Below are 21,131 nucleotides of genomic sequence, written 5' to 3'. Positions count from 1 at the left end.
TGTAAAGAAATCGCAGCGAAATAAAAGAAGAGAAAAAAAAGAAAGACATACAAAGAAATCATGTTACCTAAACCTAAACGACATAAAGAAAAAATAGAAGAAATAAGAAAGACGATGGAAATAAATGACAAAGAAAACAAAAGAAAAAGACGATAAATAAAAATTGCTAGGAGAAGAAAAACTGATGAGCAAACTTGGAATGCAAGATGAGTAAATTAAAAATGGTGGATACGAAGATGAGTAGATTAAAAATGGTGGATATTTATTAAGTCATGGATCACAATATTTTTAGGACGTTACAAATTTTTTTGGAATGCGAACAGTTCGATATTGTCACATTGTCCTGAGATAAAATACTTAATAACTTTATCACAGCCGCACCGAAATGAAGCCAAAAAATTAATGCACACTGAATGACTTTGCTAGAAATTTTATAAAAAAAAAATAGAGAAGTTTTGAAAGTTGCTAAAAATTAAAAAAAAAATAGAAAAAAGTTTTGAAAGAGATTTTGTAAAAGAAGTGTTTGTTTTTTCGAAACATTGAAATGAGAAGTGCGGGAGGACCGCATATAATGATGGATGTTATAATGCCTCAACGATTATAAAAGCAGTAATGATCGAGATCTGTTATGCACCTCAATGTTAAAATTCAGAACGTAATGCCTCAAAGATGTGTCGCGCCTCATCGCTTAAATATATTGCAATGCCTAAAAAATAGAACAAATAATTTAAAAAATGTTCATCACCTCATTAAAACATAGATACCTCTTGAAGAGTAGGTCAACACGTTGCGACCCTTCGTAAAATCGTAATGGTCGAGATATATATGTTATGCACCTCAATGTTAAATTCAAAACGTAATACCAATGCATCATGCCTCATCGCTTAAATGTGTTACAATGCGTCAAAGTCTCATGCGTTAGCACCTAAAAAATAGAAAAAAAATAATTTTAAAAAATGTCTATATCCTCATTAAAACGTGGATACCCCAGCGACCCTCGTATAATAAATAAATAAATGGAAAAACATACTTTAAGAATCAACAACAATAATAACAAATTTGGATTAGTTTTGATTGCTTTTTGTAATTATTTTAAGTAAACATTCTAAATTAACCCTACTCATAAATTTTTTATTTATATATATGTACACATATACAATTTCTATTTACTTGCACTTTAAACAATAAGTAGGTGGTATTACTTTTTTAGAAAACAAAAATAATATCAAGATTAATGCACACTTATATACCCTATCATAATTAATTCAAACGAAACATTTTTTGCCTAACAAAATTATCAAAGGGTAAGACATTCAGATCCACGACTCCTATTAATACATATAACGGATAACATAAATTATCGATCTCAAATTTGTATTTAATTTAAAGTGATTTTGTTTTCATATATAAGTGATACATAGATAGTGCATTCACTTTTTAGTACTGGGTGGTTTATGCATCAATTGGGTCAATTGCTTCTTTCGTTTTGTAGATGCACATTGATCTTGTGATGTATATATAGAGTACTTAAATGGATTACAGGTAAATTATATATAGATATAGTTTTTCATTGCATGGTTTGATGTTTTTGCCATTATTATATATTATAATCGTTCTGATAATTAAATCATTAATTTACCCTTTATCAGCAAATTTCTTGACAATTTCCATGAAAGCAAGTTCTCTTGCATGAAGCCAAGCTCTTTCTCTTGCACAAAACTCACTCATCTCATGATCAAATCTAGCCATTTCTTGCTTCCTCCATTCTTCTTCTTTCATAATCCTCTCTTTTTCCCCATCTTCAACGCTGCTCATTATCTTCTCCATCCAATTCTCTTGCACTTCCATTAATCTACTCATCTTCATATCCACCATTTTCTCTACCTCCTCTCTCCAACTCTCTCCTTTATTATTATTATTACTAACACCACCCTGATCCCTTTTTGACACGTTGGTTTCCCTCGACTTCTCCGCCTTCTTTTGATTCATCATAAACGCTATCGCTGACAGATCGTCGTCGTGGTAGTTCCCGGAAGACGAGGTTTCGAAATCAGACGATATTGTGAAACTTAGGCTCATCCCCCCACCAGCTTCTTGATGATTCTCTCCTCCAGTACTGGGGTATTTTTCAGGCGGCGGAGTTTCCGATCTGGCGACGGAGTTTCGGTAGAAGTTGGATTCTATGATTGGAGATGATATTTGGTCGTTTGATTGGCCGTAAATAGCTTCGAGTTGACGGAAGAATCTGTAATGCTTACCGTCATGTCTACCGGTTTTACCTTCCTTTGTTTTCTTGTAGTATTTGTATAAATTGTCGAACTTCTCTTTGCATTTCTTGCCGCTTCTTTTGTAACCGTATTCCTCTGCCATCAACCTGTAAAATAAAATATGTCTATATCAAATTCATGCATGCATAGATATTGTTTTTGTTACTGTGTTAAATCATCCATTAAATCGAGTTGGTAACTTTTATTAAAATTCGTAGAAGATTCAACCAAATGTAAATCAAAAGTTTAGCTCATGGAGCAATCAGTTGTATTCAACATGCATGTCAAGAGTAGGAGAGTATGCGTTCAAAGTTTGTAACGTCATTTATTTTCTCCTCAGTTCGATAGTGATATCAATGTATTGGGTATAGTATTCTACAAATTTTCAACCTACAAAAGAGAGAATTGAGAATTTACCACACCACACCAAAAGCTTTTGAATAAATTGGTAGTATAACACATGGTAATACTTGCATGCAACCTATTGCATGCACCCATCTCCCTACAAACATTCTAATCACAGAGAGAAAATAAAATATTTAAAAATATTAATTAAGAATTTACAAGTGAAATTTTGTGATTGGAAGACTTTGGTCATGAGTTACATCCACGTACTTTTTTTCTTTTAAAAAAACCAAGCTAGAGTAAATAGTGCTATACACACAGAGAGAGACACAGATATATATATATATATATATATATATATATATATATATATATATATATATATATATATATATATATATATATATTATATTTGAATTTACAACTTATAGTTCTTTTAAGAAAAATACGATTGTGTGAATTATTCTTAGCATTCTGGTTATTTTCCAATTTTCTTGGTGGTATAAGGGTAAAAATACAAAGAAAACATAGGGAAAGTCTATCAAGGAATTTACACTATCAAACTTAGACTCTATATTTTTTTAATTTCTAATAATAGCTTACTTTTTTAAAGTTGAAAATTTTACAATTTAATTCAAGTATGACATCATGAAATTCTGTTCAAAATATGTGACACACCTTATTCTATAAATCTAACATTTTTATATGCGCCAACTTGAACTTGACCTATGTAGTTTGTAAACACATTTGATATCAAGCAATCGTAACAAAACTTTATTTTATAAATCTCAACTCTTTTCACGATATAGAGACTTAGATTTTGTTACAAAATTAACTTAAAATGATCAAATTATTACTTAAATTAATTATTATAAAATTAAGTGTGGAACTAAAAGCTTAAGGAAAAATTTATCATTTCATAGAAGTTTACAAACTAGAAACGTGTTTGACCTATATTTTAAATTTCCTATGTATGCATAATCAACACAAGCAGAACGCTCAATGGCCTTAAATAATAGGTTATAGTAAATGAAGATTTCGAACTCATTGTGCTTAGAGAACGTGTTAAAAGACCACTAAATTTAGATGCTAAAATTAATAAGTTACGTAATTTTAGTATTAAGACTCAAATACAAGTTTTGTGATATTTGAGGTTGTGTTGTTAGTCTTATAAGGCTAATTTTCATATTTGAATTTTAATTTTTTAAAAACTAAACGTATATCTTTTTTAAAAAAAGTCAGCATGGTTAATATGCTTTTTAGGCCCCATTTTAAAAATGAAGCCAATTTTTTTAAAACTCTAAAAGGAAAAAAAAATTTTAAATTTTGGTTTAAAGAAATATGATCGGAGAAAATTAACTTAATTTCTAAAAATAAAAAATGAAAGGGTTATAAATTGCACCTAAAAATTTGTATGTTGGTTGGAAATATATAATTAAAAGTGTTTTAGCATCAGGTACTATTTGTAATTTTAATATATCTTTTAAGTTTTATTGACAATCTGAACACTTTATACAGGGAAGGGGTATATTATGCAAAAAAAAAAAAAAGATTTTAATCAATATTTAAAGTAATTAAATGTTGATCAAGTGGAATTACCAAATGTGATTTATAGCCATTTCATTTTAAATTTTCTATTATGGAAGTTAATATTGTTTTCTTCCTAATTTTAATTAGGTTTCAATGTTTGTTCCACAAGTTTTTTTGGTTTTTGGTTTCAATTTTTTAAAAGAAAAAAGAATGGCATGTTTATTTAAAACATATTAATGAATGGAAGTTTAATAATAAATCTAAAATTTTCACCCAAGTGAGATGGTATTGTTTATAAACTTTAATTTTTAAAATAAAAAAACCAGGTTAATTATCATATGAACACTTAAAGTTTGTCTTCTTCCACCTCTAATAAGCTGTATATTTTCAATTTTGTTTGGATTAAGTGACTGTACTTTATTTTATTATACAATATAATTTAGTTGTAAATTAATAAACAAAACATTCCTTTTTTGTTTTTTTAAGAACATTCCTTGTATTGTCCTAATTAGATCGCTCTAAAAATACAATCTTTGCTAATAAAGATATATTTACATTAACCCAAAGTGAAGAGTTTACAATATATACATATATTAATGATATATGCATATAAATCAACTCATCGATAAACACACACAAAAAATGAAGAAAATAAAGTTGAAAAAAAATGGAAATAAAACACATGGCTGTCCTTTTCAAGCAATAAATAATGTTATTTAATATAATTTTAAAATACTATTATATTAATTAATCCAAGAAAATTAAAAAAATCAAGAACAATTGAAATATATCTAATTAATGTTTGCATTTCACAATTCTAGTTTTTTTTATTTTTAATGTAAATTAATCAAGAAATAAAATATCATATAAAAGGTGGGGAAATTAAATTAAAATTTAATATGAGTGGAAATAAATAAATAAATATACCTAGAAACCTGATCCCAAAGGGGACCTTTCTGATTACTCTCTTTAAACTTGGAATCAAGACGAGATCTGATCTCAAGAAGAGTAAGAGTTTCCTGTCTTGGCCATCTACTGTTAAATCCATTGCTTCCTCCAACGACGTCGTTCCCATAAGGACTACACCATTCATTATCAATTACCAACTTATTCCGCCGCAAAAATGGAGCTGATGATACGGTAGCGTTGGCAGCCGTGGAAGACCCACCGCCGTCTCCTGTGGCGGTGGAATTATCCGAACAGCCAAACTGAAGCAGACCGGTGGGCTCGGTCAGGACGAGCTGGAGAGGCTGGAATTTAGGCGGTGGTGGCGCCGGAGAGAATCCACGTGTCAGGTGGGAGTGGTGGAGGAAAAAGGAGTCTAGGGTTTGTGGGGTGGCCGGAAAGTTGGGTTTGTCGTCGGCCATGAGGTGCCGGAGATCTGGGTGTGTGAATTTGTCGGACATTTCGAGAAGGATTGGTTGGTTAATGGGTGTGAGTGAAACTGAAGTGAAGAAGCAGCTGGCTAGAGAAGAAAAAAAAATATGAGCCTTTAGACTGAGGGGACAGGATCCGAGTCTTCCGCAACTTAATTTCATCAGAGAGAAAGGGGCTTTGGGATGTACTAAACCAATCAATTCTCAACACGTGTAAAAACATTACACCAACATGATAAACTCACCTTTGTGGGTGATTTTTTTCTTAGTTTGACAATGTGTTTGATTTGAATATCTCATCTCCCAGTTGAGGTATGATTGAATTGGTTGTAGGTTTTTAAAGATGATTTAATGTTAGAAAAATTATTTGAATGATTAAATTATCAGAAATATTTGTAAATACAGTAGTATTTCACTGTTTATATGCAATAGACTTAGGTTAAAAATAAAATTTACATATAATTAGTCTATAAATATAGATGAAAATTTTAGTCACTTCAGTATACTTAAAAAATAACTTTTAATATTATGACAATAGTGTTATTTACGATATTTATGTTGAGAAAGTATGAGAGCAAAAATCCTATTCACAATAATTTCAACTTGGTATTAGATTGTTAATAAAAACTTACATTTAGTAAGCAATTAATCTATGCAATTAATCTAAATAAATATAAATTAACCTGTGAGATCGTATAAACATGAAATAAATTAAAGTATATAACATGAAACAAGTTTTTTATATCTTTTAATGCAAGTTCTTTTAAAATTTCAAATTATTAAAAAGTCTGATAGGATGAAAATGTTTAGTTTTTAAAAAATCCAAACATTTGTAATTTAGTATTTTAAAAAAATGGTCATTTAGCTAAACTGATGTCATGCTTCATCATCCCAATCTATCGTCACATTTATATCGGGCTATTTAATAATAAAATTTATGCTCAGCCCATCATATTAATTATTTTCTCAATCAAATTGTATATATAAATATACCTTTTGTTTTTTTATTATTATTATTTCTTTACTTTTCTTAAAGGACTACACCTTTTTATTTGCTCACGTAGTTAAAGTTATATTAATATGAACGTTAAATAAATAATTTAGGGCATATTATTTACTTTAATGAGTTCGACTCATCTTTTAATATTAAAAAAAAAAAAGAACTCATGAAAAGGATCAAATTAATCAATGAGTCTACTCTTGGAAAGTAAAAGATAAACTGCATGAACAATATACTCAAAGATGGGATATGAACAATACACTCCAAGATAGCGAGTTTTCGGCCGTTCAAGATTTTGTTTTCTTACTTTTTATAATGATCAAACGTCACATCTTTAAAATAAAAAATTATGTCAATTATTATTTGGATTGCTAATTAAGGTTTATATTCTTGATGCATCTATAAAACCTGTAATTTGGTAAACTTCTCATCCCCGATTTTACCTACCAATATTTAAAAATATATAGGATTTAAATATACTTCATATAATATTAATAATGAATTATAAGATATATTATAGGTTGTGTTTGTGTGTTTATATTGGACTTGAGATTGTAAAAGAATAGACTGGGTTCAATTAATAGGCACTATTACAAAATTTCCTTTTAACGTCAGTGTCACCTTTACTTCCAGGGATGTAGAAAAATGGACTAGCCAAGGATAATACACGCATAATTGTGTAGGTATGTTATATATAACACTTTCAATCATGAAATAAATCATTTTTAACATCACGATGGTCTAAAATACTTCATTTTTCATTTTCTTAGAATCTAAAATGATCATTAACTAATCGAAATATACAAACCTACACGAATGAATAATCTTTATATCCAGTAGTTGTACTTTTAAATTTTTAATTGTTTAAATGTTATTGAATTATTAGACATAGGAGAACACACCTTAAAGATTGACATGAAACACCCACTTAATATTAATCTTACTACTTTTAACACATTTAAATTCTGAGAATATGTTTTCAAATTTTGTAGAAAAAATGTCAACAAATGGTTGATGTACAAAATTTACTTGTTAAAATAACTATACAAAATATCCATTAAAACTAAATTTAATATTATGGACTAAAATTTAGCAACTGAAAGTACATAAATTATATAATTTGAAACAAACCTCAAAATATACATACCGAAATAGAAATTTAACCCAGATGTTTGATTATGTTTTATTTTGTTTGTATTTAGAAGTAATTTCATTTATTTTGTATGAAAAAAAAATTAACCAATATTTTTTATCACGTCAAAAAAAAATTAGAACAATATAAAGCAAAAGAAACTAGATTTTGTTATCTCAGCTCCTATAGCTATTTTGAAAACATTTACAAAAATGGGTACTGAGAAAGGTGAAAACTGTATAATAATAAATAAGAAAATGAAAAAGAACTGAAAATAAATAATTAAAATTCTATTTTTATAGTCTGTTTTTAATTATGACCAAAGTAATATAATTAATATAATCAGCAGAAAATAAAGAAGTAGATTTTTAAAAGGAGAAAATTAAAAATGGTGTTACACATTAAACCTGCATGCACTGTTAGTATGTAATCATGAACAGTGGATATTATTTTTTGGTACCGTGTGGAAGTAAGGATTGCATATTACGAGAAAGGGCACACGGCACAGTGGATAATTTCTGTCGCTATCGGCAACTGGCGTTACCGGGATCCGTTTCTTTCCTCGTCACGTAAAAACAATTCAGTTGCACTCTCTATCTGTCAGGTCTGATGACTTACCCCACACGTTGCCCGTGACTGACTACATGCCACGTCATCATCTCGTTTATCTCACTTTCAACTAAAACCATTATTTTAATCTCGACAATTTCTTTTAAATGGTTTATACGACACATGACAGTAAATAAAGGAGGTGTCGGTAAATTATATCCATTAACATTGTGCAGGTAAAGGGTGGTACGCGTCAGATATCACAAAATTACAGATTGACCCTGCTGTAAAACAAATTAGTGCAAAACCGCTAAAACCATCCATCCTTGTTGCAATAAAAATAATTGGACTATTAGAGTTTTAAAAATGTTAATATTGTAAAATCGAACCAACAAATAATAAAAATTCAATTATCAAATTTGTTTAATCAATACAACTTAGTTGTAAATTTTTGTTTTAATTTTTTTGTTGGTAACTTTTGAGTTAAATTTGAATTACATTTTAATTGAAAATATATTCATTTTTCTCCTCCAACATTAAATTTGTTGCCACGTTTTCTCGTTGAAATAAAACATGGGAGTTGACCTGCTGTTAATAAATAATATACATATACATATATATAGAGAGAGAAGATATAATGTGTGTCTTTCAATTAATATACATATCTTATTTTAAAATGAAAATTCACATCCAATTAATTATTTTTTTCGGTAAATTTAACAAAAAGAAATAATCAAACTACTTTATAAGTAACTTGTAGTGTATTATCATGAAAAGTTTCACCACCCTATGCTTTAATATGAATATGTGTTTTTTTAAGGACAACTAATGCAAAGGGATCTAGAAATTTTGTTAGCGGGAACTTTGTAATTCAATAAATGAGGATAATTTTATAATTATGATAGTTATTGATATTGATATTGTTTCAGTTATATACATATATAATGTTGAGAGGGAGTTTTACTTATCTAAACCTATACTAAATCCGATAGAAAATGTATATATACATTGTTTAATTGTGTAATTGCTACATTTTCTTTTCTCTTTTACTTTTAGCAATGTTGTAGAGTCTAAGTGCAAATGAGGAATTATAAATAGATTGCATTATTTTTTAAACTATAACAACCCAAAAATAAATAAAAGATATATTTTTAAATATAATAAAATAAATTTAAATATTTACAAAATATATTAAAAATTCAAATATAATAAACAATAGATACAGTATCTATCAATATGTATCGTTAACATAATTTTAATGATTATTTATAAATATTTAAAAAATTTGTCATATTTTATAATTTTTATAAATAAAAATATATTCAAATCCGCAAATGAAAAAAAATATAAACTCTTTACAAGTAATATATCCACATCAAAGACTTTGGAAGACCAAAATTCAGGGAGAGGGATAATAAAGACACTACCTTTAAATTGATTTAAAAATTTGATCAATCAATATATTAGCTAAAAGAAGCAAAAATTTTCTCACTTTAAATTGATTTAGTATCTTTATCTCTTTACCTTTAGGGAAATTTAAAAAAAAAAAAAAAAGAATTAAAAACAAAATAAAGAAAGAAAGAAAATGAAAGGATTTTGTCGGGGGGAAGAGGTGGGTTTTGTCTTTGCCTAAAAGGGAATGTGGCGCCCTATTCTTTCCAACACAGCTGTACATCACAGCCACTGTACAGGGAAAAATATGTACGGACGAACCATTGGGTGGGTCCCACGCGGGAAAAAACAGTGTGGGAGAGATTTGCTTATGGCGAAGAAAGTGGGAAGTCCATACTGCATAAAAGCTACCGTTTGCGCTTTTTTTTTTCTTTCTTTTCATGTCATCATTGGATAATCTCCCCCTCTCGTTAATAATAATTATTTTATTATTATAACAAATAAAAAAAAAAAAAAAAAAAACAAACACATTTTCATTTTGTTTTCTAATTTTTCCTTTTTATAAAATTATAAGGTTAAGTAAGACATTAGAGAGATGATAAAGTAAGTTCAGTTGAGTTGTAATTCATGGTAAAGCAAGACATTAACATTTTCATATACAATAATCTCGATTCGGTAGTTATTGTATATGTTTATATAAAAAATAGTTTTAAAAACGAATAAAATTATTAAAAATATTTATAAATATATGAATATTGCATAGTTATTAACGATAAACAATAATAAATATTTATTGATATATAAATAATAATCGCAACGTATGATGTTTTAAGTTCGTGTTATAATTTTGGTATGGTATTATGGGTAACTTGAGTTCGACAATGTTTTTTTTTTGTATTTATGAGGTTTTATCTAAACTTTTGTGTTATTTTTGGTTGTTTTAGGTTATGTTTGTCCATTGTCCGATTTTTGTATATTTTGATGGTGTTTCGTTTGTATCCCAACGCCGTACTATGAAATTCAATCCCTTGTTTTTGGCAATTCAATTTAAAGGTAAAAAACAAAAAAGATAGAGAGATAATAGAGAGATCTATCGTCAAATTTTCAATAAAATTTTATCTATGTAATAAAATTTAGAAATAAATTTATATTTTTCATACCCTATTTATTAATATTATTGAAATTTAAGATTTATCCAAAACATACATATACTCAAATCAAACATTTAAAAATACATATTATGAGACGATGAACAAACTCCACACAATTACAATAATCACAACGATGTTATAACTAATAATACACTTAGTCATTTTGGATGAAGGATCACCTACATAAGGTGACATGACACGGTTTATCTAAATAAAACATTTGTGAATTTATTTTTTGAATATATTAAAATGTTTTGTTTATTGAACAATTTAAAACGTGCATGTATTAATGGAAACAAGCAATTTGATCGATCTTACTTAAATGATAAAGTATGCAATCTTAGACAAAAAAAAATTGCAATAAGTTGACAATAAATCTTCGTCATCAACCATATTATTGCTAATATTATTGCTTTAGCACGGGTAATTAGTTGAGGCACATGATTTGGAGAGTTGTGTAATGTATCGTTATTTTATCTTGCTTTACACACAGTATGCATGTTCAGGGATCCACCTTGCATCTTGTTCGTAACCTCGTGAGGTATTACATTCCTATTGCAAAGACTGCTCTCGTCGAAACATTTTTTTTAAATTATGTATGCATAGATCTAAACGAACAAATTGAAAGTATATAAACTAAAATAAAATAAGATGTAAAGTATATATATAAAAAGAACTAGCTTTGCAATTGTTGTAAATAAAAAATAAAAAAATCGCCCGGCGCTACAACACACTCCTCGTCTCTTCCTGGCCTGTTTCCATCGGCTGAAAACCATGTATGCTGCGAACCGCTGTAGATTTCGGGAACGTTTCGGACAAAATTGAACCAAAAATCAATACAACAATGTTAGGGTTTCTCACAATCCCACACCAATTGAAGATTTCCCCATCTCTCGCATCTCTCCCTTCAATCTCGTCACCTTCTTCCCTCTTCCTTCCACTCTACAAATTCCCTCTCCATCACACATTTTTCAACTCCAAATTTCTAATTTCCAGTAACCGCAGAAGATTCACAGCGTCTGCGAGCAACAAGAACACCGAATTCGGCGGAAGTATAAAGGAAAGAGAAGGAGAAAGAAATGGGGCAAAGAGCTCCTCTAATGGCGGCGATGACTTGAAGAAAGAACGAGGGCCGGTTTTCAATATCAAATGGGCTGAACTTTTGATCGACCCAGATCCTGATAACATCTTGGCCGTTGCGTTGACTGGTTTGCTTGCTTGGGCAAGTGTGCAGGTTTTGTGGCAGCTATTCTTCATCTCTTTGGCTATTTTAGTGGCTGCTCTTAAGTATTCTTTTATTGCCGCGCTTCTTATTTTCATTCTAATTACTTTACTTTAGAAGTGCAACAACATTCTGTATAGTCCCTTCACTTTTATGCTTGATTAATTGGATTTCCATCGAAATTCCATGGCTTCGGTGTATAAATGTGTTTGTCTAGCCTTAAAAGAAGGCTAAACTACAAATACAGTAGGTTTATGTTATGTCCAGAATTTGGTACCCCTTAGTCGAGAGCATATGCATTAACTCGTTGAACTATCCGTTCCGTGCTGAATTTTAAGTTGTTAAAATTAGGTAATTTTAGTACCACATTTTTGGAATGTCTAGTGACTAAGTCACTTAATTGATAAGTCGCAATCTCTAAAACGGACTAATGTACCCGGTTTATTGGTAGACATTTCACTAGAGGTTTTAATGTATCAACCCACCTTTGTTGAATTGCTGTCGAAGCCTATACTTGGATGAGTGGAGAGTAGACGACTTCAAAGTGGGCTTCTATTCATTAGATATAGAAAATCTCCAAGAATTTGGATCTTAATGTTGGCATTGGTCTGGACAAATGTTTATGTGGCACCATTCAAATTCTGCCTCCTTTTACTATTGCTAACAGTGTAACTGAGGCAGCCTTTTTAGGATTACTTGAAAACATGCTAAACGAAAGCCAAAATGTAGAGAGACAGTTACCCAACTCTTTGGACAAAGAACTACATAGCAAAGCCAAATAAACCACCAAAGACTTCCTCTTCATTAAAAACTTTCCAGTTTTTCTCTTTCTAAACTTGCCAAGAGGCACTTAAAGCATGTTCGATTTCTTCTCAAACCAAAACTCACTGTCCGATATGAGACATCTTTGATTGACTGAACTAGGAAAGGCTTCTTGGCCTCCAAAGGTCCTGAAAAGGTCCCGCCACAATTGAGAGGAGAAAGAGCAGTCTAGGAATAACCCACAATTTCCTTATTCACATTGCTTTTGCAATACCAGTTTGTTGAAGCATTTAGTTTGGAAGGATAGTTTTAATCTTCTCATTAGTGTCAAGGCATTCAAAGAACGAACTTTGGAAGGATGATCAGCAATGTAGTAGCATGGAAAATTTCAGAGCTTTCTTGCATTCAAACTCTCTTTTCAGAAGTGGTAGATGCACGAAAGTCTTCAATAGCTCATTAGAGGCTAAATGGACCTTCCGCCTCATTTGTTAAGATATCTTCTTATGATGAGGGAACGAGAATGATACAGGGATTATGCGTTGACTCAGGAACCAAAAGAACCACATTAACAAACCTTGTTTTGCATTGTATTCTCGTAGAGGAGTCTTCTAAGTTCTAATATAAAAACCTATGAATTTTAAGTTAACTATAACTAGATTCTTTAAGCGTTGTTTGGTAACTATTTAGCTTTTGACAATTAAGCTTATAAGCTTATAAAACACCACTTCAATCTCTCGGTTATGCTTTGTTGTCTAGATTTTAGGAGTGTTCTCCAAATCAATGGCAAAATTTGAAAACTAAAAAAAAAATAGTTTTCAAAAACTTGTTTTTGTTTTTGGAAATTGACAAAAAATTCAAATGTTTATGTCCTTGTGAGAATCTGCTTGGGGGCCTAACAGTATGCTGAGAGCCGACTGTTCTTGCTCTGAAAAGTCAATAGGTAGTCTCCCTCCGTTAGCTGGAAAGTTGTCGAATGAACTCTCATAGGTTGCTCTGATGGTCAATAAGGTCCAATAAAAGGCTAAGAGCAAATGAATTCAAAGTCATGGTAGTTACTTGCCTAAGTATTAATATCTTTCTTATGAGTTACTTGACAACTAAATATATATTTAGTTACAGTCAGGCAGTTATCTTCTGAGAATAGTCTAAGAGTGCATTAGTTAGTCCTAACACTCATTGATATCAAGAAGGAAAAAAAAAGTTGTCAGACAATGTCTTCATAACTCAAAAGGTTCTATCGGTGGTGGTTTGTTATATTGAAACCAAGCAGTACATCCTAAGAAGGTTATGCCTTAATGACATAACAAATCAACGTGTTTTTTTTTTTTTTTTAATTGTATATATACAACAAGTGAGGTATGAAAGATATGAACCTCCAACTTCAAGAGAAGAGTAGATGTTAATTACAACAGTGTTATGCTCGCTTTGACTCCAAACTTCTGTTTTTCTAACTGTTGTGGTTATTTGCATTAGGTCTCTACAAAGCAGCATATAGTTATTGTAGCCTGGCTGACGTGCTAAAGTTGTTATTTTAGCTCTTTATCAGGAGAATTAGGAGTACAGCTTTAACTTTGTGGTGTGATCCTGCCTATCTTTGTGCAAACCTAATCTTAATATTTTTTTTCTCAATAGAAATCGTATCTACTATTTACCATGTGTCTGAAAACTAAGTGAACATGTGATGATTTGCAATACCTATCTCAATATCCCTCGTCACATTTTCTTTAGTCATGAATTTGAAGGAAAATTTCAGCTCTTTTTTCGGTCTGTGTACTACACAAGTTCACTTCGCTTGGGTTTCCTTCAACGCAGGTTTTTTCCGTTGCGTGCATAGAGCAAATAGTCTATTCCCTCCCCAAATTTTTGGTAGAGTAAATTGGGTTTTTCATCAAGCAATTTTTCGTTTCTATGAGGAAAGATTTACACTTTGGTTTTCTTATTTTCTAAATATTAACTTGCAACCCAATGATTTCCAAAGGGTAAAATTAACTGTTTTAAATAAATTAAGAAAACAACTCTCTCTAAGGAAATCGACAAAAATAGCCTCGTAGCTTCGGTAGAAGGGGTACCTTATCACAAAGGGTCACAGTGATTGGGCTAGGACGACTGTGTTACCAAATCAATTGCACGTTTCTTCCATGGTTGGATTTTTATATTCATTTATTTACCATAATTATTTTATCTTTAAACTTAGACAACATACCATCCTTATTCAAAACTTTAAAATTTCTTAAATAGTAAACCGGGTTGCAATTTTTACTCTGATCTAAATTTTATCGTGTTCAATGAGTTATATGTATATATATATAGACACACAATCACACAAACAATTGATTATGCTTTTAATAAGCAATAAAAGTTTTGTGTTTTTGTAACTTTTAAGTAATAAACACAATATCCTTACGCCACTAGGCCAGCCTTGGTTGATCAATTACAGCCAAAGTCAATACCCACTCAGAAAAAAAGCTCAACCTAAAGTCAGAGATACAAAGAAATCAACGATAGCAAAATCATTACAAAATCGAGGGACATGCACGAACCTAAGCTTTCACTAATTGATGAGGAAATTTTGCCGACTCCATTAGTTTCCTTCAAGCAATCGGACTCTAAAATGATATCCGGAGATTTTGAATTGAATTTTGTGCATTATCATATTTTAAAATTTTGATTTGATAGAATTGAAAATTTTAGGTTGCGGTTGTCACAAAAATTAATTTATCGTTTCATCCAAATATTTGGGTATTTTGGCTATAGGTCTTGAAGGCAAACCTCTTAATGGCAATTAAAAAACAATAAAATAATAAAAACACTTCAAAGGTGTTAGTTAGCAATAAGAACATAGAGTTTAATTATAATAATTATATGAAAGTTTTTTAAAGAGTTAACACGAATAACGATGTAAAAAATATGAATATTTTGGTTAGAGATATGAGTTGATGTGAATAACCATCACCTTTAACTCTTTCAAACTACTCAAATTGTCAAACATCACCTCAATGATCACATTATTGCAACATAACTGGACAGAACTTTTAATTTATATCATAAATTTTGTTGGGTCAATTAAAACTTTACCCAAATCATTTTGATTTAAAAATGTATGTATCTGCATATTCACGATTAAACGTGTCAAATTAGCCTCAAATATAGGTACATACATAAGTACATCTCGAACAATATCTATGTCCTAGCAATCTGTTCCATTGTAGTTTATCAACAATCTTTGTTTATGAAAGATTTGAAATCGCTGTTCAATGTATGTCATGAGGAAAGGGACACACAAGCGTTGTTTGCAAATGTTCTAACTTAGATGTAAGCAAGGATGGAAGCCATCCTCATGCCATGTGGTTCCCGGTGAATGACTACCATCCTCATGCCATGGTTTTATTGTATTTGTTATTCCCAATAGGTATGGTTTTATTGTATTTGTGACGTGTGAGTGAGAAATCTAATTACTTAACTAAAAAAGCACTCTAAGTGAATTATATTTTTCTAAAACCAAATGAGAAAAAGATTATGGTGGAAAACTTGATCCCCACAATTTCTCAATCTCACAATTAGTCCATATAATCTCCACCACTATTGCAGGGAAAAATTCACACATGGGCACACAAAAACGTATCATTCCAACTCAAAAACTCATTTCAACTCAAACGATATAAACTAATTTTTAAGCCGTGGAACATGACAATCTCTCATCGAGCACCTAATATAAAAGTCACAAATAGCTAGAATGGAACTTATCATTCACATAAAAAACAAAAACAAAAGAACCACAAAAAAAAAAACAAAATACAAAATACATTAATTATTTAAAGATTTCTAAAAATAGATAGACGGTTAATCCAACAACTTATTTTTTGAGACAAATTTATAAGTATGACGTAGTGGCTCGTAACGCTTTTAACATGACTCGGTCGCTTGTAACGTTTTTAGAAGGCACAAAGAATAGAGAATATCTACACGATCAGTCCCGCTCTGCCTGGTGGATGTATACATCGCACATATTATTGTCATTTAATACATAATAGAAGTATCTTTCTAGACTTAATATGACTCAATTAATAATAGAATATAGAACTCATAAAATGCTATATTTGAATCTATCATAAATTTAAACAAAAATCGATTAAATATTCAAACATTTCTAAAAATAGAAAGACAATTAACAACCACATATTATACACTATAAATTTAGAAGTATGACTTTATTTTCTCGAACAAATTTAGTAGTATAACTCAGTCTCTCGTAACGCTTTCGTTATGATTCAATCATTTGTAACATTCTTATTATATAAAGACATAAAAAGAGAGAATATCCATCTTTTGTTTTATCATTAACATTCTTATTATTTTGATCGCGAATTATATCCTTACAATCTTATGCAATAAAATAAAAAAAAGTCACGAATCACGAATATATTTATTCTAAAAATATACATTTTTTTAAAACAAATTCTAAAAGTACACTTCATCCTTAATGAGAAATTATTAAAATCAAATTAATTTGGATGATTTAGATTTGGCATCAATCCAACATTTTTAGTGGTTCGATCATAATGCAAAATTTAATTTTTTAAAAGTGTTTATTTAATATTTTTTTTGTTCTCGCGTCCCCGATTTCAAGGAAGAAAAGTGATTTTGTTTCCTCCACGTTTCACCGAAAAGGCATGCACTCGAGCGCTTAAATATAGTTCGGAGGGAACTTGCAAAGACAAAGAGGCGCGAAACTCGTCCCTCGAAAAGAGCTCTCCATATTTAGAAACTTCTCGGTTCTCGCCGGCGCGGTTTCTCTCCGTCTCTCCGGATATCTCATCGGCAAACTCTCAGAAATCCGTTGACGACTACTTCGGATTCTTATGATTCAAGTCGGATCATTCACAGGTGCGCTCTAACATTTTAGATTTTGTTCTTCTTCTGTTCGAAGCAGAACTCGTGATGCGATTGAAAAACCCTAGGTTTCCGTGATTTATGCTTCTCCGTTTGTTGTTTTTGTATCTGTTTCTTCCTTTTCCCGGAACCTTCTCGTTCGTATCCGGATAAATCGTGGTTGTAGATGCTGTATGTAAGTGTCCGTACGATCTGCAATGAGGAAACGTCGTGTTCTGTTTCTCTTTCTGGCGTAGCTTTTATTCGTTTTCTTCACGACTGGATTTTTTTGGATTATTTAGTTTTAATCTCTTCCAGAGGTTTGATTTAATTAATCTAATCGTTATGGACGATCGAGACCTGGCTTTGAGTTCCTTTTGTTGCTGTTGAAAGTGTTTTATGAGTGTACTGTTTGCTGTATGGCTATGAACGTTTTAGAAATGCTGTTAAATGTCAATGGAAGAATGCGCGAATTCATGAATCCTTTTTAGAGGACGTCGTAAAGAAAAAGAATAGAGTAATCTTTCCACAAACGCTCGTTTGATGTTTGGAGTAAGAAGTAGTGGAGATGAAGCGAAGATTCATTGTTATTGTGTAAATCTTGCCTCAATTTTCATACCTCAGTTCTGAGCTGGAACCTTGAAGTATCCGTGAAACAATTTCTCCTATTCATCTTTTTATTTCTCCATCGTATGATTCGCATCCACTAGAGCCATCAGAATACTCGAATTCACATTTTAAGTGTGAATTAAGTTAGTTGTAAAAGTAACTGTTGGTTACGAAGTACTTAGGTTCAGGCTTTAACATAAATTAGTAAAAGATCTACAAATATTTGGTTGATTTCTCATTTCCGTGTTGATCTTGGTTTTGGTTATCTACTTTGGACTTGCTACGCATGAACCTTCTTGGAAACCTAACATTTGCGTGGATGATTATACAGCACGCATGGCTGTCATTCTCTCAAGTCTCAATTTGTTTTTGGCGTGTTCGTCTCTTAAATCAGAATCACTTAGCGTAATTGGCCGATTGTTGTTAGTTGGTTAAGATTCATTGTTGAGCATGCATATACATCTTAAATTTTTGCAGAAGATCTGCACAGCCACAGTCTATTTTCTTAAGGTCACTTGTAATTTATACACCTGCACATGCTTGCAAGTAAGGCGCACATTTGGACATCTCATCTCGTGTCAACAATGTCAATCTCACTTGAACATGTATCTTAATGAGATCCATATACATGCTTTGACTACCAAATTTCTTTTCCCCTTCAATTCACACCATTGCCGAGCTGTTTCATTTTCATCTTCATCTTCAACTCTCTCATTTCTTTCCAAGTAGTGAAATAAAACAATACTGTCATTTCCTTCTTCAATGATCGTAGCCAAGCTGTGAGCCTTTTTGCAATTTGTTTTCTAGGTTTCGGACTCCTTTGAACATTCCACTGATAAATTTATGTAGTCAACGAATGGTTGCTATTATCATTTTTTTCTCTTGCTTATATGTAGGAAACGTTGAACATTAGAAAAATGTAAAGTTTGCTAAATCTATAAGCTTAACAAATTAGTTTCATGGATGTCTTTTTTGTAGTGTTTATTTTTAATTAATATTCATTACGCGCTTCATCTTATGGTTGATCTTCTGTCAGTTTGTGTGCCTACCTTGTTTAATACTGCATGCAGTGCATCAATTCTGATCAAACTTTTTACACTCTGAAGTATTTGAGTGAACACTTTTGATTTACTGGATATCTTTAGTAGTTATTTTATGTCATCACTCGTGAGAAAAGATTCACGGTTATGTAGGTTTGCCGATATAAATGAGACTCTTTTGTTTGTTATTAATGAGTATGCCAGTGATATGAGCTTACTTATGTGCGTACAGCTTCTGGTTTATTTTGTGAGATTTGTGGTAAACCTAGCTTGAAAAGTGCTTGTCAATCTATATGCATTTGGGCTATATGTGCAATAGTCATATTTATATTAACCTTGGCTGTCTGAATTTATATAAATCCCTCATCTTAGCCTGAAAAGACCAAACTCTGATTTATAGTCATATTTATATTAACCTTCGCTGCCTGAATTTATGTAAACCCCTTGTCTTAGCCTGAAAATACCATAAATCCTCTGACACATCTAGTTTTATAATAAATGTAGTTGAGGTTGAAAGTGTTTATCGTACTTTTATTGCTTCCAAAACATTAGTAGAACTTCCAAGTTATCTTTTGAAATTAGAGAACGGAAATATTGTTGTTCATATCATGGTGCTGGGTGATTATGCAAAAAAATCGACATCATGGTCTCTAATAAAAGGAAGCTATGTTATGAGAGGTTGATTGCAGCTATCAGGCTCATCATTTTATTGATACTACAACTTGCATTGTAGCAAAAAGAACTATAGACTTTTCTTTTTCTTTTCATTTCTTTATGTGTCTGAAGATTTGAACACATATTTGAATAAACTTGTTTTCGCTTTACTCTCTGAAGTCATTTTTTCCTTAAAAAGCGTGGGTATGCAAAACAATGATTTCACTTTTAGGGTTTAGGGTGCTATTTGAATTATTTAAAACTTGAAACAAAATAATCGTTAAAATAATCGTTTTTGTTAATTCAAATTTAAATTTATTTTAAATGAAAATAATAAGAAAAAGAGAGATGGTAAATTTTTCTCCGTGGGTTGAGACCCGATCCTGACCAAACCCCTCTCCCCAAAACAGGGAACGGGGATTGGGATTCTCTATGGGATGGGGATGAGGATGAGGAGTGCCCGCGGCTCGGCCCAACCTTGTTGCCAACCTTGACACTGTTACAGTGGGAGTACTCTATGACGGGACTTTTTTTAGCTATTTCTACCTATCCGGTGAAATAGCTTTTTCGGGTCCTCTCCTTTCTCTTTGAATTATATTTCTCGTCTGTGTTTGCTTTGTTTATTGTTTCTTGCTTCAAGGCTCACTTCGTACTTGCATAACTTTATTGCTTAAACTGTATCTTCAATTTGGCTATCTTTCTTCTTTTTTGATCATGGATTTGTTATTCTCTATCTATTAAGGTCTGTCGACGCAAGTAGCTTCTGTGTTTAATTGAATATGATATTAAACAGATGATTGTTAGTGCTAGTGTTATACATTTATTATGTACTGGCATTTTATCCGATATAGTCTTTAGTATGTTGTCTTTTACTCATAGTGTTTGTCTGCCAATTTATGCATTTGTTTTTTTAATTTTCAAATTTTAGAAAGTATTTTTTTTTTTAATTATATCCTGTTGCATAGTTGACCTTATCTCTTGCAGCTTTGGGGGGCACACTTGACCCTATATCATTTATGAGGTACCTATTGCTTTAGCGTTTTCATTTTGATCATATCTGGATTCAAGTCTTCACTATAACCTTTTTGCGGTAAGTTAATAATTATGCTGGGTTGGGTACCTTCGATAATTGACATTGATTTTGCATTTCCTTCTCTTTCGGTGATTGATGCAATTTTCAACTTTTGACCATACAAATACCGAGCAAGTAAAGCACAAAAAGGTTAACAATTA

At 31.0% G+C, this 21,131-nt stretch overlaps 2 protein-coding genes and 1 long non-coding RNA gene across 3 annotated transcripts; 2 read left to right on the top strand and 1 right to left on the bottom strand.

The window, feature by feature from the left end:
- Nucleotides 1–1,536: 1,536 nt before the first annotated feature.
- Nucleotides 1,537–5,653, bottom strand: LOC103489406 (trihelix transcription factor PTL-like). The gene is made up of 2 exons (XM_008448556.3): nucleotides 5,070–5,653; nucleotides 1,537–2,374 (listed from the first exon to the last, which is right to left on the bottom strand). Exons 1-2 carry the CDS (start codon nucleotides 5,546–5,548, stop codon nucleotides 1,636–1,638), a joined length of 1,218 nt encoding a protein of 405 aa, XP_008446778.2. The 5' UTR covers nucleotides 5,549–5,653; the 3' UTR covers nucleotides 1,537–1,635.
- A 5,772-nt stretch (nucleotides 5,654–11,425) lies between these two features.
- Nucleotides 11,426–12,146, top strand: LOC103489407 (uncharacterized). The gene has a single exon (XM_008448558.3). It carries the CDS (start codon nucleotides 11,521–11,523, stop codon nucleotides 12,079–12,081), a length of 561 nt encoding a protein of 186 aa, XP_008446780.1. The 5' UTR covers nucleotides 11,426–11,520; the 3' UTR covers nucleotides 12,082–12,146.
- Nucleotides 12,147–17,368: 5,222 nt separating this feature from the next.
- LOC107990784 (uncharacterized) lies at nucleotides 17,369–21,108 on the top strand. Its single transcript, XR_007824322.1, has 3 exons — nucleotides 17,369–17,610; nucleotides 20,309–20,469; nucleotides 20,883–21,108. It is a non-coding gene; the product is annotated as an uncharacterized LOC107990784 (long non-coding RNA).
- Nucleotides 21,109–21,131: the final 23 nt, after the last annotated feature.

This window comes from Cucumis melo, chromosome 10, assembly GCF_025177605.1.
Source record: "Cucumis melo cultivar AY chromosome 10, USDA_Cmelo_AY_1.0, whole genome shotgun sequence".
In the NCBI taxonomy this organism is placed as follows: Eukaryota; Viridiplantae; Streptophyta; class Magnoliopsida; order Cucurbitales; family Cucurbitaceae; genus Cucumis; species Cucumis melo.
The sequence above is the reverse complement of the archived record's forward strand: the minus strand, read 5'-3'. Positions and strand labels throughout refer to the sequence as shown.

Bases quoted from the DNA above. Each gene is read 5' to 3' on its own strand.
- LOC103489407 (XM_008448558.3), top strand. From the start codon at position 11,521: ATGCTGCGAACCGCTGTAGATTTCGGGAACGTTTCGGACAAAATTGAA.
- LOC103489406 (XM_008448556.3), bottom strand. From the start codon at position 5,548: ATGTCCGACAAATTCACACACCCAGATCTCCGGCACCTCATGGCCGAC. The intron at 2,375-5,069 runs GTATATTTATTT...TTTATTTTACAG, and splicing joins CTTTGGGATCAGGTTTCTAG to GTTGATGGCAGAGGAATACG.